This window comes from Poecilia reticulata, linkage group LG15, assembly GCF_000633615.1.
Source record: "Poecilia reticulata strain Guanapo linkage group LG15, Guppy_female_1.0+MT, whole genome shotgun sequence".
In the NCBI taxonomy this organism is placed as follows: domain Eukaryota; kingdom Metazoa; phylum Chordata; class Actinopteri; order Cyprinodontiformes; family Poeciliidae; genus Poecilia; species Poecilia reticulata.
This window is the reverse complement of record NC_024345.1, coordinates 3,631,361-3,645,669: the sequence shown is the minus strand read 5'-3', so window position 1 is coordinate 3,645,669 and position 14,309 is coordinate 3,631,361. Positions and strand designations below refer to the sequence as shown.

Here is a 14,309-nt window from a genome sequence, read left to right as displayed (position 1 = left end):
ATTCAGCCTTAACTTGACTGCTGGCTGCAGTTTTCCTCTGTAAGCTTTGATATGAGCTGCTTAAAAATGTGCTCAACCTACATGCCAAACAGAAGAAGTGAGAGCAAGAATCCTGACAGATGTTGCAAGAGCAATTACAAGCAATAACCCATTGCAAATTTATTTTCAACCCTGTTTCTTCAACACCCAAACAATGGTACCAATAAAAACGAACGAATGACGGTAAACAGCATAACCTGCAGCACGCAGAAGATGCTGCGCAGGCTTCACGGCTTTAACTGCCAACGTTTTCTTGGCTGCTGCTTTTGACGCAACAGAACCCGGCTATTTAGTGTCGATGCGAAACAGACGTGGCAACACAAAATGAGACCGCTTTGATTAGAATCCAAATTTTACTTCTTTATTTTGCTGACAGGAAAAAGAAAAAAAAAGCTCTCATGAATAAAAGTACCATATTTTGCATTTAAGAAGCAGAAAATATATGCAATTTCACTTTTTTTTGTGGAAGGGAATCCATGGTATAAAATAGCTTTACAACAATATGCTTTTTTTGGTTTAAACAAATGTTTGTAGTCACTTTCAAAAGAAGAAAAAGTCAAACCAAACATCTATCAATCAATCAGAATTGAGGGATTAACTCTCAACTTTTGCCAGTGATCTGTCAAAGGATTAAAACTTATGTCTTGAGTCGTCAAAGCAATTCCATCGTTTCATAATTTCTGTTTAATTAACACACAAATCTATGTAGTTAGATGCAACTTTCTTGGGTTCTTGGGATTATAGGTCACTAAAGATTAGTGACCTATAATCTAATAATGCCTTCATTTTCTGTTTGATATAAATCTAATACTTCTATATGAAAAAAGCAGCAGCACATTTTGTTCTTTTTTATGACTTACGCCCTAGAGAAAACAACAACAACAACTAATCAGTCCAAACTGGAACAGGCAGAGAAAACCAGAAATCATCGTCAGCTGAAAAAAAAAAAAAAGTCTGATTGATGAGTCTGTGGCTACATGAAAACACTCTTTTCCTGGATTATTGGTCTCCATTTCCTGTCCCTTTGGCACAGCACAGAAAACAGGTCGGACACGTGTAATTGTGTTACATCTGACCCGTTGCAGATACAGCACTGATGTCGAGGGTGTGAAAAAGCTTTTTATCAAGCCGGATCCAATAAGACCCAACACAGCCCAAAGGTGTTTTATATATATATAAATATACATTTATTTTTACAAATTAGCTATAAAAATTTATAAACTAGTTAAAAACGTCCTTTTTTCACAAACAGGTACAGATGTGGACGAATTTCTTGGACCCTTAGTGGAAAATAAATTAGGCTTTTATTGCAGTCAAATAATCTGAAACTGAAGATTTAAGAAAAATCAAGACTTTGACTTGATCATGTTCGACCCTTTTCTGCCAAGTTTCTATAGCAACAGTTAAACGGTATGTTGATTTGTTTGGAAGTGAAGCCACCAAAAAGCCTCTTCTGTCCTACCTTCACAAACGTAAGCATGTGGAGTTTTTCAAACTCTACTACAACTCAAGATTATGAAACACTCCAAGTGAGGTTGGCATAAAACTACGAATGAAGATGTGGAGAAGCGCATCCTGCCCGCTGTTAAGATACAGCGCAGAATCCATGATGCTGTGGGCCTGTTTCCCTTCCTTAACGTCATCTAGACAGATTTTGTGACGAGGAACGCACAAAGATTTTTTTTTCTAACCTTATTTCATCTTCTAAGAAAAGTGCTTTCCGTTTTCAGAGAGTGTTTTGCGTACACAGAAAAAAAAATCTTTGTAAAGGTGCCAACAAATTCATCCACATCTGCAGGCTGCTCTAAAAGTCCATGTCTGAGTTGAAAGGAAGTCGTTCACTTATCATTTCTGTTATTCGTGAGCTACAGTCCAAAAGTTCTCCGTAGAGCCAAAGATTTGTAGCCATTTTTAATTAGTGGTAAGAGACAAACTACCGGCCAGGAATGTAAAAATCAATATGTCTAGGCAGTTGTGAGGAGTTGCTTATTTAGCAGCAAAAGGTTACATAAAAGGACGAGTTCCTTCATTGTTTATGAGCTCCCACCCACCACTGTCCCGGTGGCATCCTGCAGATTTAAAGATCTATGTTTTTTTATTTCTTCTTCTTCTTCGTTGGTTTGTTTCTAGCAATAAACTGCTTACTAATCAATAACCACAAGGTCATAAGAATGGATTTTTTTTTCTTAAAGTTTGGATTTATCTTTTTAATATTTGGTAAGATGTTTGTTTTCCGCCATCGTACGTTTTAATGCAGACGTCTTTTTAAATGAAGGGTTTGCTTTTGACGAAATTATAACTTCCTCTGACAGATATAGCTGCGACCATGGGATGTGTACATACATACATACATGTACTTACATACATACATTGTGACTCGCACGCAAAACCACACTAGCATCCCTGCTTCGGTTTCACAGATCACTGCTCAGTGTTACACCTCTCCAGCTCACACTGCCACTTTCTATTTCATCTAATAAAGGCCAAAGGGTGACAGGAAACAATGCACAGAGCTTCCAATTTTCACAATACACTTCTGTGTCCAGTGTGATGGATTATCTATTTTCTATCAGGAAAAAAAAACAAAACTTCATTTTTCTTTCTTTTGTTCAAGCTAGAAATGGATACAAAAATCACCCTTCCGTTTAAGATATATTTTTTTTAATTTATGCTTTGTGAATAAAACTGTGATTACCTTGAAGAGGGTTTAATCTGAATCTGTTTAATCCTTAAACAAAGTCTGTAATTGCTTGTTTAATCACAGCCCTGTGTTCTACTTTGACAATCAGCAGCATTCTACAAAAACCACAGTTTTTTTTTTGTTTGTTTTTTTTTTTGTTCTGCCTGGATGAGCAGAATCTGTTGTTTAGTTAAAGCTGGATGTTAAATCCTCTTAACAGCTTGAGGCATTTGCAACAAGGGCTTAAGTTGAGTTTCAAACTGCACCCTGGATGATGATGATGGTGATGACCCCCCCCTCCCCCTCCTCCCACTCCCCATGCATCTCTCTGCATGCTACAAGAAAATCAGCATCTTTTAAGGTTTTCCTCTCGCTGGTGGAAATCCCTCTCCGTCCTTATCTGGTCCATACGTTTCTCAGCAGAGACTTCCACTGGTCTTATGTAATCAATGTAATGATTTCAGTGACCTGGTGTCTCTGCTCTCTGCTTGCACTGCAGGGACTAAAACTGATGCTTTAAAAAAAAAAAAAAAATTAAGAAAAAAATTCTGAAAATATATTATTACATTAACAAGAGCTAGACACACTTCAATAGTTTTCTCTTATAACTTTTTTCCCTCCTTTTTTAAAATAAAGAAATCAGATTCTGTGCAACTAAGTAGCCTCGTGTTTCCCGTCGTTGTGTGTTTATTTGATGCTGTCTAACAATTTCTGGCTACACTGAGACATTTGCTCACACCTTGCAGGTTAGTCTGCCGTCATAGTGATCATCATCCTTACCGTTCGACCGTCTCACAATATTCTCCAAAAAAGTATTCTGGGGGGCCACAAGTCCCCTCCGCCCCCCCGCCATGCTGCGGCTTCACTCAGTCCTCTGCAGATGAAAATGTACCCCTCGGTGCCTCGCTGCTCTTCATGCTTTCTCCTGTGTGTGTTTTTCTTTCTTTCTTTCTTTTATTGAAGGAGCTGCGTGCGTTTCGCGGACAGGAGCTGTCTGCTCTGCTTCGTTAGCCTCCTCCTCCTCCTCCTCCTCCACCTCCTCCACCTCCTCCTCCTCAGCCCGGTGGGATGCGTTGGCGCCTCACGCACCGCCTCATCATGCAGGAGTGGAAAACAAGACCGGGACGCACCGCACTGCACTGTGCAGGAGGGGCAAGCCTGCGAGCCGAGCCGAGCCGAGCCTGGGAGGTCCAGGAGCGCCATCTGCCGGATCTGCAAAAAATAAATAAATAAATAAATAAAATTTACACCTCTGAATGTTTTTTTTTTTTAATTATTATTATTTACAACCACAAGCTTCAATATATTTTATTGAGTTGTAATGAAAGTAATTTAAATATGTTGGAATAAATGAATGTGTTTGTCCTCTTTGTGCATATAAAATTCTGTAAAGTGTGGAGTGCATTTTGTATTTAGCAACTTTTGTTGTGAGTCGCTCTATTTCTTTCACAGCTCACCTAATTGCTGTTCAGCTCGTTATTTAATATCAAAACAAATACAGTTGCTCTGTGACTCTATTACCCAGGGCAGCATTCAAAAGAAGCTGTAGCATTAGCTAACGCTATAAGCGTTGTAGTGCTTGGTATTACATATACCAAACACTTGTCCCCATTCAAATACACATTAAACAAACAAGCAAACATACACCTGTTTTTTTTTCTTCTGGGCACTTGCCCAGGGTACAATTCAAAAGGGGATGGCACGATCACTGTGAAAAATATACTGCTCAAAAAAATAAAGGGAACACTTAAACAACACAATATAACTCCAAGTAAATCAAACTTCTGTGAAATCAAACTGTCCACTTAGGAAGCAACACTGATTGACCTGACGAGGGTCCCCGTTGTCAATCAGTGTTGCTTCCTAAGTGGACAGTTTGATTTCACAGAAGTTTGATTTACTTGGAGTTATATTGTGTTGTTTAAGTGTTCCCTTTATTTTTTTGAGCAGTGTATATAACCTACTGCCTAATGTCTAATAATAAAATACAAAGTTTTGTAATTTTCAAAAAATACAAAACTTTGTATTTTTTCAGACTTCCAAAAATACAAAGTTTTCATTGAATATGAATACTGTATCTATGATTTTGATTTTCCTTTTTTTAAAAAAGGGAAACCGGTTTCCAAATGTAAATTTTGAAGATAAAAATTTATTTAAGTATAAACCAACTTTTAGCAATAACTAGCATGTACAGCAAATATTGCACATGCTAGTTATGGCCGTCATGACTGGAGGCTAAACGGGGCACTGAAGTGTGGCGACTGGTACAAAACCAAGGAGATCCTTTTGAAGGGGGTCGACTGGATTCTCAATGAGATCAAGTTCGCCTTGTTGCTGAAAATGTGCTATATAAATAAAATTACCTTACCTTACGATTGTTTCTTCAGAAATCTCAATTATGCTTAATTCCAGACATTAATTATAAGAACAGGGTAGTACAGCTAGACCTTAGTGCAGGAATTCAAAGGAAAGCTGATCCTTAAACATTTTTCAGTTTATACAGTTAATATAAACAAGTTTTTTTAATGTAATATTTGCTTTGACCTCTTTCTGTACACTGACACATTTTACTTCAGAATGTAAAGTGTGCTTCCAAAGTTTTTACATTATATGATTGCTTGTTTTCACTCATTTTTTATAAAACACACTTTGACTGAAGTCCATGTAAGCAGCGTGACCTTTGCATCGGAAGTCAAAGTAAAGCTAAGCAGGTTACTGAGTATGTCCATACCAAGGTAAGTTGTACTTCAAATCAATGTTTGCCTCGTGTGGCGTTCACTTGCAGTCGGTCCTTAAATGGCAACAAGCATGGCCTAAATTACAACCTCTTCCCTTATATTGCAGTTCTCACAAGAAGGCAAGGCTTTATCAGACGGGTTGTTTAACTCGTGCCATAAAAGCAGTTTCATCACAGCAATGCGTTTAAAATAATAAAATTCACTGGTTCAGATTCCAACCAACGCATAAACTCTGGATGAAAATGAAAGCCATATGATTTAAAAGTAAATTAGTCCCATTTTTATAGTTATATAATTGAGACTGAGATAAATAATTTCTCAAATGGTTCCAAAATACTTGAACTTTGATCTTTAAAGACGACGGCTGAATCAATGCAACTGAACTTTAATTTTTAAATAAAGACTAAAATACAAATGTTGGGCAGTTTTAATATAACGAGGACAAATTCCACAACGACCTGTGACTTCATTTTTTTATTACCACAATCACACATGAGCAGTGTCTTAGACAGACAACATCTTTCACATCTTTTCAGACGAAATAGCCCGATTGACATCAATCAGGAAACAAACATTTTGTTGAGAAAACCAGTCTTTGCGTTTAAAAAAAAATATCTGTCGCTGGCATTAACTCGACCACGTCTTCTTGATCCTCAGATGACTCAGGTGATCCGTTATGCGTTTGTGTTCGGGAAAGTTGGCGAAGTTGGCCGCCTTGATCTGCAGCCAGGTTTGGGCCCTGCGCTCGGCGGCGTGGCCGACCTCCTGCTCCTTCGTCAGGTACGGCCGGCTGAGCCAGTACTCGTTCTCAGCCTCGCGCTTCAGGTGGTTCACCATCTTGCTTTTCATCTGCCACGTGATCTGCCGCGGGCGGCGGTGCTTCCCGATCCACTGCTTCCCAGGAATACCTTTGCGCAGCAGCATGAGGGTGAGGAACATGGCGGCAGATTATCCGACCTGCAACAACGAGAGCCGTTAAAAACATCTGAAAACAATTTTTGATAAGGATAAAACTCCGCAAACCTTCACATTATTGGTTTGGACTACTTTAACTGGTTGAATTGTTTTTTTCTTTTGTTTTTTTCTTTTCCTCTGCTGCTCCTTTGAAATCAGTATTTTTGAAATTATTATGTAGTTTACCAGTACACTACATATAACTGCAGTAATAAAGCAGGTTATTCAATAATTGGCAAGCAGTCCAAATCAGAGGAAGCAATGCAAGTACAAGAAAAAAAAACTACAAAATATAAATACAAATATTATTTAATGCTAATCATCTTGCTGCTGTGCAATGTTCAGTACTTTGATTTTCATAATACTATAAGACACTTTGCAGCCTCTTAAACTTAAAAGAACACACTGGAGTTAGATTAATGATCCTTATTTCCCGTCAGACTTATTGCTGAATTTTACTAATTTTACTAATTTATGCCAGTCTTGACTTACTTTGCATCAGTTCTTGTTTAGGACACTTGAACCAAAGCTCAGTAGCATGTTCCAAGTAATAGGGGTAAATTCGGTGAACCTTGATTCGACATGCGTTTCATTCTGTTGGAAATAACCAGGACTTTACTAGTATATTTCTTTGCATGCATTTTATAAAATCAGTGTATATTTCATATGTCGCACAATTTAAGAAAAGTACCTCTTTCTGCTATTTTTGTCTTTTTTTAATTTTAATTTCTGTGGGACTGAGTGGGAGCATGCTCCATCTTGTTGTGCCTCCCAGGATAATGAAAATAAGGTCTATTTTCTGTAATAAGAATAATAATAAGTTTAATCGAAAGATAGGCGTGCAAAAAATTTTACCAACACAGTATAATAGTTTCATTTGCTGTCTGAAGCTTCATCAAAACGTATCTAGCCATCACTGCTTTCTGGTTTTGGAGTTTAGCATTTGTTTTACTGATGTAAACACATTGCACACATTAATTGTTCAAACTAGAACTGAACAGTAGCACTGTTTCTTATTATTGAAACAAAAATATATATATAACAAAACTCACGTCAAAAGTCTCACTCCTAATGCAATAAATCTAGCTAATTTATTATTTTACTAAAAGCTGCCCTTTGCACACTGAGTCACAATGATGATCATTTTACAACAGGAAGATAGCGTGGTTAAAAATTTTGACTTTATCTTGAAGTTTAGGAGGGTTATCGTGGGAAAGGGCAGAAGATAGGAAGAAATAAAATATTTACGCAGCTCGCACAGTTTTGTATGACGTTTCGCATAAAACTAACGCAAAACAGCTGGAGAAAACAGCGTTAGCATTTTAACAGTCTGTCTAAGCTACAAGCTGAAGCTGAATTAGCAGCAACAAGGACAAACTAAAACAGAATCACTTAAAACTCAAAGCAGAAACCAAACTGTAAGAGACAATTGTGTTATTTCCCCCACCTTCAACAAGAGTTGAATACAGTCAAATCTTCGACATTGAGGTAGAAACACGGCCAGAATTAAAGACAAGCCAACATCAAAAATGTGACGGCTAGCTAGCTTCAGGGGTCATTTGTAATATTTCCGGAGCAGCGGCGTGTCGCTGGAAACCGAGTCGGCTCGATGTGTTGATTCATTCAAATGAACGACGAAGTGAATGCAACGTTCAAATAAATATGACTTTTCACATGATTAACTCGAAATTTGTTTTGCATACATTTGTTCATATAAATATACCAAAATTTTATTTTTAATAACGCAATAAATGACAGTCATTAGGGAACCGAAATAATCGGCTCTTTTTCTAGTGAGCAGAGATAAATGATTCCGATCTATAAAAAAGAGCCTAAATTCCCTTTTCGGTACGGCGCAGGAGAAGGTTCAAACACAAATTAAGAAAAAATAATAATAATAAAAAAAATTAATTAATTAAAAAAGAACTTTTTTTTAATAAACATACATAAAGATTTAGGAAAAATTGTGTAAACATGTAATATTACTTAATTGGTATTTGAGCCTATATTTGTAAGGGATGAACCTGCTGAGGAAGATCATTTTAAGATGCATATTAATAATGTATTGGTTTGAAGCAAAACTATACATCGAAACGAATAAAATTAAAATAGAATAAAACCAGGCAATAAAGCAAAGGAAGAAAGGTAAGAATGACGTAATCCTCAGTTTCATGACTCCTCCCCTCAATCGTGGCTTTAAAAAACAGCTTGTTGGACCTCTCTCCTGCATGTTTCATTCTGAAAGAAGAGAACATGGATTTCCTGATGTTTTCAGCAACAACATGGACTTTAGTGGCTCTGGCTGTCACTCTGTTACTACTGTAAGTACTCTGCAGTATTGTATGTTTCCTTAACAGTCCAGGAAAAGAGTCTCATTCCTTCTGTCTCTTTCTTTTTCTCTGTTTTGGACATTAGATATGGAATCTGGCCGCATAGGTTTTTCAAAAAGATAGGGGTATCTGGACCGAGACCCCTGCCTTTTGCTGGAAATCTGATGGGTTTCTCAAAGGTAATGCCTAAAACAACAACAGGAAAATTAAGAATGAAAGTGCTGATGAGTTTTATGGTTTATTACGTTCCATTCTTCTGAAGGCAAACATTGATTGCTCTAAGAAAAAAAAAAAAACTGGAGCTTTTCTTTACAACCATGTACTGTAATTATCTTCTTCAGGGACTACTTACTTTTGACCGGGAATGCCAAGCCAAGTATGGGGATATTTGGGGGTGAGTAGACAAAAAAATGAAGTTTGTTTATTTATGGAGCAGTTCGTGAATGTTTCGGCGCTGAACTCAGATTACTTGAAAAGCTTTTTAATCCAGTGGCATGGACATTGTTTATCAATTATTTAAGATTCTGTTTCGCAATGTTATACTATGAATTTGAGCTGAAATGCATGCTTTGTCACAGACCTGTACTTTATCAGAAGTAAGCTTGCAATCTTGTTTTCTTTCCCCATTTTTTAGTTTGTACGAGGGGAAAACCCCACTACTGATGGTTGCTGACCCTGAGATAATAAAAAGCATCTTGGTGAAGGAGTGCTACACTGCATTTACAAACCGCAGGGTGAGATGCTGCATGAAACCATGGAAATCCAGCGTTTTCAACTTCATTTTTAGGGAAGTGATACCTTCAGCTGACAGTCTTATAAAACTGGCTATTAATTGCTGTTTGCTATGATTAAAATCAACATTAAATCCACCTGAAAACACAAAATTAACGTCACAATTTTGAGGAATACATGTCATTGAAAAGGTTTGGATTTTGAGGTGTTTCTCAAAATTTGTCAAGGTTTATTAAACCTGTCTTAAGGATTTGAAAGGGGTCACAACCAAATCCCACCCACACAGCCACAACATCTGATGCAACAGGAAGTAAAAGTCCATTTTACTGACCTGTCGAAACCTGTAGTGTAACAATGTCACACTAAGGAGTGTAAGAGTGTTCCTGTCTCTGCTGCACATAAATTCAAAGCAACACTTGTCATGGTCTTGCTAGTTAAACGAATATCTCCTGTTCTATATTTAATGCTAATATTTGTGTGTACAATAAAGTCATCTACTGGTCATAACCAGGGCAGCTCAGGGTACAAAAACAGGAAACTGTCTTTCACAGTTGACCTGGTAATAGCCCCGATGTTAGTCTGATTGTAGTTATACTGGTGTGGTATAGAAACACCCTAAAAAACAACATGAAGTCTTACAGTCGGTACAGTTTCTCTAGGTGTATCAGAAAAAGAGAATAATGTGGAAAAACTTAAATATTTCTGGTTATTCTGTTCAGGAAGTGAAGTTTATGTATTACACAGATTCAACTTTCTGTGAAATATTCCAAGCCTTTTTTTTCCTTTTAGTTTTGATGATTGTGATTGATAGATATTGAAAACCTGAAATTATTCTTTATTGTTTTTTTTGGCACATGGAGAAAAATGGGAAGGCTGTTAGCAGTCAGGTGACATGAATGACAAATTTAAAACCAAATTGACACATTTCTTATTTAGTCCAGTTAGTTGAAATGATTCTGGAGTTCAAAAAAAAAAAAAAAAGTTTTTGATTAAGTTACACAATGTCCAGAATCTGCATCGTCAGCTGAAACTGGAATAATTAATCCATCTAAGTAAAGTGTGGTGACGCATAAAAGGCTACAGTGGAAAAGAGTCACGAGACTGGAGAAGTGCCAATGCTGAGCAGAGGCTTCGTCCGTTTACAGATTATCATCGGAGATGGCGGGCCTATGGACGATGCAATCACAGCAGTGAAGGATGAAAGGTGGAAACGAATTCGCGCCACAATATCTCCATGTTTCACCAGTGGAAGACTTAAGCAGGTCAGGATCTACAGTGCTGCTCGTAAATTACTTCTGCCCTGTGTTTCCCCCACACGTAACTCATTTAATTACCCATTACTACATTTTTTAACGCTTTCATCTAGAGACAATCAGGGTTTGAAAGCAAATAATAATTTGGCAAAACTAGATTAGAGACATCTGGAGATGTAATTTTTGCGGTCAAAATTCATTTAAGATATAATTAGAAATACACTGAACATAGATGACAAGCTATTACTCAGATCGGTGTTTTTCCAACGCTGGTCCTCAAGGCTCACTGCTCTGAGTGTTTTAGATGTGGGAAACTTAGATCGATCAGAAAACAATTAAGGTGTTTTCTGTAAAAATAGACAAAACAAACTGAACCTCACTTATTTATTTGTGTCTCTTTCTTCCACAGGTTTTCCCTTTGGTTGTTCAATTCGCAGACAGATTCATGCAAAAACTTGGACAAACAGATTTGAATGGGTCCATTGATGTCAAGAAGTATGTTGCAGCCGTTATATTGTCAGATTATGGACATTTTTATTTATTTTAAACAAACATTGCGAGCTCCTACCTCTTGGCTTTTATGTTTCTCTCTCTCAGATTGGTTGCACCGTTCAGTTTGGACGTGGTGACCAGCGCTTCCTTCAGCGTGGAGATCGACTCCATCAACAACCCCAACGATCCTGTTCATGCTCAAATGCAGAAGATCATGAACTTCAGGTTTTGGCCTTTTATCTTTATGGGTAAGTCAACTCATTACCTGCTAGTATCGCTTGAACAAGTCACGCTTTTTTAAATTTACCAGTTTCACTCTGCCTTCTTAGCGATTTTCCCCTTTGGTCGCCACCTGCTGAAACTCTTCAAAGTTGAGTTCATGCCCAAGTCCAGCGTGGACTTTTTCTACGACATCATTAAGAAATTTAAAGACCAGCACATCAAAGAGGATTCGGTAAGGGCTGACTGGAAAAGTTTTAGAAAGGTGACGGGTTTATTTCAAATAAAGATAATAAAATAGTCCAAGCTGTTTGCTCACATGAACACACTCTGAAAACGCTAAAATTATTTATTTATGCGAAACTTTCAACAATTTCTGTTTCCTATCCAGACTCGGGGAGACTTCCTGCAGGTGATGATCCGGAGTGAGATCCCAGAATCCGACATAAAGAGCGAACATGAGCAACCCAGTAAAGGTCTGAAAGTCACAGAAACAAAGTCTTATTTTACATTAAAATGATTTGTATCACATTTTCTAAAGTCTTCTGTGTTAAATAACGAGCAACGTGAGTTCTCAGGTCCCATGTACAACAAATTTCAAAGGATAATATGACAAACGAGGAGAAGGGAAATAATTAACAGAAATTTGGAGTAGTGTACGGTCATAAATGTAATAATACTATTAATGGTTAACTACTTTCAGTGCAATACAAATAATCATACATGTCTCTCAGAGTAAGACGTAACAATGAAGCACCAACTCTAAAAATCATCTTTCTACCTTGGAAATGTAGAATTATTTCTTTTTTTTTATATGCCTCAGAAATACAAAGTGTTTTAGTCTCAGAGACATGGGAGACTGAAAGTCAACCTGCACTGACCAATATATACCAGCTGTCCATCAGATACAGAGCTCCACTTTGACCCAGACACCTGCAAAGAGGAAGTGGCACAGCAACAAGGTCTTGTATTAATACAGATGAGTTAGCTGGATCGTTTCAGGCCGAAGATGGACTCAAACTCAACTGCCAGTTTTCAGGAGACACTTCCTACAAGCTATGTAGAATCAAACCTGCAATGTTCAAGAAAACCATCATGTTTTTATGCAGGGCAATGCTTTAGTTCTGCAAGCTAATATACTTAGACATAGACTTACTTTATTGCCATGGCACAGAGGAAATTTATCAACAGAATGTTGTTGCTTGGCCACTGGAGTACACAGAAAAAATACTAAACTATAAGTGTGACTGTAAATGCATATAGAAATATAAAAATGTTGGTGCAAGTAAGACAACAAAATAGTTGCCCCATCGTATTGACAATGGTAAAAATATCAAACAGTAGGAAAGCTTAAATAAAACACATATCAGTGAATTACTATATGCTTGAAAAGTTAATTTATGGGAACCAAAACAAAAGAAAACATTTAATCTGCACAATGTGTACAACACAAAGTGTGTAACACCTCCATATATTAATTCAAAAAAGTTTGAATTGAGTAACTGATATAAACTCTGTGATGAAGTTATGTTTTATTAAGGTGCATCAATGTTTCTTATTGCAGGTTTGACTGAGCACGAGATCCTTTCCCAGGCTCTGACGTTCATCTTCGGTGGCTTCGAGACGACCAGCGCCACTCTGTCTTACACCCTTCACAACCTGGCCACAAATCCTGAAGTCATGCGGACACTGCAAAAAGAAATCGACGGCTGTCTGAAGAAAAATGTAATTTACTTTGACATGCTGGCTTTTTGAATCCAACAGTTGCTAGAATTTTTGTGCATGCCTTCCTTATTTACATCCAACTTTCTTTGACGGATCCAGGCTCCCATTTCCTACGAGGACCTGAACGGCATGGAGTACCTAGAACAGGTGTTTTGTGAGTCGCAGCGTATGGTTCCCACCGCGGCTCGACTTGAGAGGACATGCAAAAAAACGATGCAGCTTAACGGTCTGACCATCCCAGAGGGAACGTTAGTTGGGATTCCAGTGCATTTGCTGCACATGGACCCACGGTACTGGAGCTCACCTGAAAGCTTCAAACCAGAGAGGTAAATTACAGAACACAGGGATTGGTACTGATATATGAGAAAGAAAGCAATTTTCTCAAAACTGAATTATTGTTTTAGATTTTTTTTTAAATTATCATTATTTTCGACTTCATAACTGGAAACTTTAATCTGGTCCCTGCAGGTTCAGTAAGGAGAATGAGAATGATCTGAACCCGTACGCATACATGCCGTTCGGACTCGGCCCTCGTAACTGTGTCGGGATGCGATACGCCATCCTGGTCATGAAGATGATCATCGTGCGCATCCTGCAGAAGTACTCTGTGGAAACGTGCGCAGACACCATGGTAAGCCTGTAATAATTCAGTCGTTCTGCTCTGTTATCATGTCAGCGTTTCATTTCCATCTGTTTCCGTCTTCAGGTCCCAATTCAGTTTGACTGGAAGTTCCAACCAACCAAACCTGTGAAGCTGAAGTTTGTTCCCAGAGAACTGTAATTGCAATTACTTCAAACTTCTGGCCTTCTCATCAAATATAATTTATTTTTGATGGGCCTGTATTATTCTTCCTGTGCAAAGTTCTGTACTGTTTAACACTGATCAATTTGAATGTGTAATTATTTCAGTCTACTTTTATACTGTCTTTATTCTCTATTTTTACCTGACATTAAAACTTAAAAACAGATTGTTGACCTGCAGAAACTCTCACTGGTGTTTTTGTCTTCACCTACCTGATCAAGCAGTTCATTGTCATTGCTGCTGTTAGTTGGAAATATGCAGTTACAATTTGTTCGCCCTCATTTAACTTCCTGTGCAAGTATAAATCTTGTTCATTCAGCAGTGTGAAAAAAAAAATAATAATAA

The 14,309-nt window shown here is 37.7% G+C and overlaps 3 protein-coding genes across 4 annotated transcripts in view; 1 reads left to right on the top strand and 2 right to left on the bottom strand.

Moving 5' to 3' along the window:
- The window catches only part of kcnh1a (potassium voltage-gated channel, subfamily H (eag-related), member 1a), an 80,895-nt gene extending 77,138 nt beyond the window's left edge, over nucleotides 1-3,757 (bottom strand). For both annotated transcript variants that reach the window (XM_008428788.2, XM_008428789.2), the window contains exon 1: nucleotides 3,500-3,757. In XM_008428788.2, coding sequence (XP_008427010.1) covers nucleotides 3,500-3,572 — 73 coding nt within the window. In that variant the 5' untranslated portion in view covers nucleotides 3,573-3,757. The remainder of the gene's footprint in view (nucleotides 1-3,499) is intronic.
- Nucleotides 3,758-5,915: 2,158 nt separating this feature from the next.
- mrpl57 (mitochondrial ribosomal protein L57) lies at nucleotides 5,916-8,025 on the bottom strand. The gene is made up of 2 exons (XM_008428791.2): nucleotides 7,859-8,025; nucleotides 5,916-6,414 (listed from the first exon to the last, which is right to left on the bottom strand). The coding sequence occupies exon 2, from the start codon at nucleotides 6,394-6,396 to the stop codon at nucleotides 6,085-6,087; it is 312 nt and encodes a 103-aa protein (XP_008427013.1). The 5' UTR covers nucleotides 6,397-6,414; nucleotides 7,859-8,025; the 3' UTR covers nucleotides 5,916-6,084.
- A 589-nt stretch (nucleotides 8,026-8,614) lies between these two features.
- LOC103476433 (cytochrome P450 3A56-like) lies at nucleotides 8,615-14,130 on the top strand. The gene is made up of 13 exons (XM_008428792.2): nucleotides 8,615-8,732; nucleotides 8,827-8,920; nucleotides 9,083-9,135; nucleotides 9,376-9,475; nucleotides 10,619-10,735; nucleotides 11,136-11,221; nucleotides 11,324-11,466; nucleotides 11,548-11,672; nucleotides 11,829-11,913; nucleotides 13,002-13,162; nucleotides 13,262-13,488; nucleotides 13,631-13,793; nucleotides 13,869-14,130. Exons 1-13 carry the CDS (start codon nucleotides 8,665-8,667, stop codon nucleotides 13,941-13,943), a joined length of 1,497 nt encoding a protein of 498 aa, XP_008427014.1. The 5' UTR covers nucleotides 8,615-8,664; the 3' UTR covers nucleotides 13,944-14,130.
- The last annotated feature ends 179 nt before the right edge of the window (nucleotides 14,131-14,309 follow it).

What these genes read in the sequence shown, in the direction of transcription:
- mrpl57 (XM_008428791.2), bottom strand. Translation starts at nt 6,396, where the DNA reads ATGTTCCTCACCCTCATGCTGCTGCGCAAAGGTATTCCTGGGAAGCAG.
- LOC103476433 (XM_008428792.2), top strand. Translation starts at nt 8,665, where the DNA reads ATGGATTTCCTGATGTTTTCAGCAACAACATGGACTTTAGTGGCTCTG. An exon ending in CTGCATTTACAAACCGCAGG is followed by an intron (nt 9,476 to 10,618) that starts GTGAGATGCTGC and finishes GTCCGTTTACAG; the next exon opens with ATTATCATCGGAGATGGCGG. An exon ending in AAACGTGCGCAGACACCATG is followed by an intron (nt 13,794 to 13,868) that starts GTAAGCCTGTAA and finishes TTCCGTCTTCAG; the next exon opens with GTCCCAATTCAGTTTGACTG.